This window comes from Austrofundulus limnaeus, unplaced genomic scaffold (assembly GCF_001266775.1).
Source record: "Austrofundulus limnaeus strain Quisiro unplaced genomic scaffold, Austrofundulus_limnaeus-1.0 Scaffold2920, whole genome shotgun sequence".
NCBI lineage: Eukaryota > Metazoa > Chordata > Actinopteri > Cyprinodontiformes > Rivulidae > Austrofundulus > Austrofundulus limnaeus.
In genome coordinates, this window is record NW_013955322.1 from 7,464 (window position 1) to 9,462 (window position 1,999).

At 56.0% G+C, this 1,999-nt stretch overlaps 1 protein-coding gene across 1 annotated transcript in view; it reads right to left on the bottom strand.

Annotated features, from left to right (window-relative positions):
• Positions 1–1,529, bottom strand: part of fam53c (family with sequence similarity 53 member C) — a gene marked incomplete at its 5' end in the record, with an annotated part of 3,595 nt that extends 2,066 nt beyond the window's left edge. Inside the window, 1 exon segment of the mRNA XM_014000315.1 lies at positions 538–1,529. Coding sequence (XP_013855769.1) covers positions 538–1,529 — 992 coding nt within the window.
• Positions 1,530–1,999: the final 470 nt, after the last annotated feature.

Here is a 1,999-nt window from a genome sequence, read left to right on the forward strand (position 1 = left end):
GCAGGGACACCATCCTGCAGGGTTTATACCAGGCTGGTCCAGTCCTGGTCCTGCAGGGACACCATCCTGCAGGTTTTACACCAGGCTGGACCAGTCCTGGTCCTGCAGGGACACCATCCTGCAGGTTTTATACCAGGCTGGTCCAGTCCTGGACCCACAGGGACACCATCCTGCAGGGTTTATACTAGGCTGGTCCAGTCCTGGACCCACAGGGACACCATCCTGCAGGGTTTATACCATTATTACCATTATACACCGTTATTGTAACGTTTGTTACCTGTGTGTTGTTGTAACGTTTGTTACCTGTGTGTTGTTGTAACCTTTGTTACCTGTGTGTTGTTGTAACCTTTGTTACCTGTGTGTTGTTGTAACCTTTGTTACCTGTGTGTTGTTCTAACCTTTGTTACCTGTGTGTTGTTGTGACCTTTGTTACCTGTGTGTTGTTGTAACCTTTGTTACCTGTGTGTTGTTGTAACCTTTGTTACCTGTGTGTTGTTGTAATGTTTGTTACCTGTGTGTTGTTGTAACCTTTGTTACCTGTGTCATCTTAAGGAAGTCCAGGACTGGCCTGGCGCAGGGCCTGTCGGGGTCTCGGCGTCTCTTCAGACCAGGTTTGAGCAGCAGCAGGTCACAGGGTTGTGAGTGACAGCGTGGCAGCTGTGGCGGGAGGCTGCGGCGGAGGGAGGACGGCGTGCTGCACGCCGAGGAGGGGGAGGCGGGCACCGGGGCCCCCGCGGACACCCTGGCTGTGGAGGCGCAGCCCAGAGGAGGCGCCGCCGCTTGGCTCGGCACTGGAGGTGGAGGAAGAAAGGTGGAGGCTGCCGAGTCTCTGATGAGCACCGGAGAGAGGGAGAACCTCCTCTGAGGAGGAGGAGGCGGGTGTAAGGGGGATGGCGAAGACGAGCAGGAGGAAGGGGAGGGGAAGAAGCAGCAGCAGGCTCCGCCTCCTGCTGCTGCTTCGCTGGGGTCCCAGGGGAAGCTCCAGGGCAGCGGGGAGTCGGGCGACAGCGCCAAGCTGAAGAAGGTGGGGCTAGAGGACGAGTGCAGCGACGAGTTCAGAGACGAGCTGGGGGCGCGGAGCGGACAGGCTCCGCCTCCAGAGGCCCCTATAGCCCCTCCTCCCATCACCGCCGCGCCCCCTGCAGACCCTCCCCCAGCACCACCGTGGCACTGCTGGCGACTGACGGGAGTCCAGACCCGCGAGGCGCTGGGCCGCCACGTGTAGCGGCACCGTGACAGGTCCTCGGGCACAGACAGCGAGCGACAGTGACGTTTGGGAGGAGGGGGGGGAGGGGGAGGGGGTCCCAGTCCAGGTGGGGCCGCCGCTCCAGGAAGGAACAGCTCCGACGCTGAGGTGCTGGGAGCCAGGGACCGGTGCTGCGAGGGGCCCCTGTCCAGGGGGTCACCCCCCTCCTGCAGGTGAGCATCTGGGGGCACCAGGGGCACGGGGCCGGGGGGGAAACTAGAGCTCAGTAACCCCCCCTGCAGGCTGGACTTGGAGGGAGGGCAGAGCTGCCAGTAGCTGCTCTCTGAAAGGAAACAATAAAAACAAAAACAAAGTCATGTGACCTGTTAACAGATTATAAACATTAACCTCCGGACAGAACAAACTTATTATTTTACAGAAACAAATATAAAAATTATCTTTATCACTTTATCAGTAACAGTTTATTACATTTATTACAAGTTTTTTATATAAAAATCTTCATGTTTCAGTGTCTTTAGATGTCAAAAAGTCATTTTACTTTGAAGTTTAAAGTCTTATAGGACATTAATGCCACTTTTCCACCAGTGCCACTTAGTGCAGTGTCAGAACGGTCAGTGTCAGTATGGTCAGTGTCGGTACAGTCAGTGTCAGTACGGACAGTGTCGGTACGGTCAGTGTCGGTACGGTCAGTGTCGGTACGGTCAGTGTCAGTACGGTCAGTCTGTATAGTCAGTGTCGGTACGGTCAGTGTCGGTACAGTCAGTGTCGACAGTGTCAGCATGGTGTCAGAAC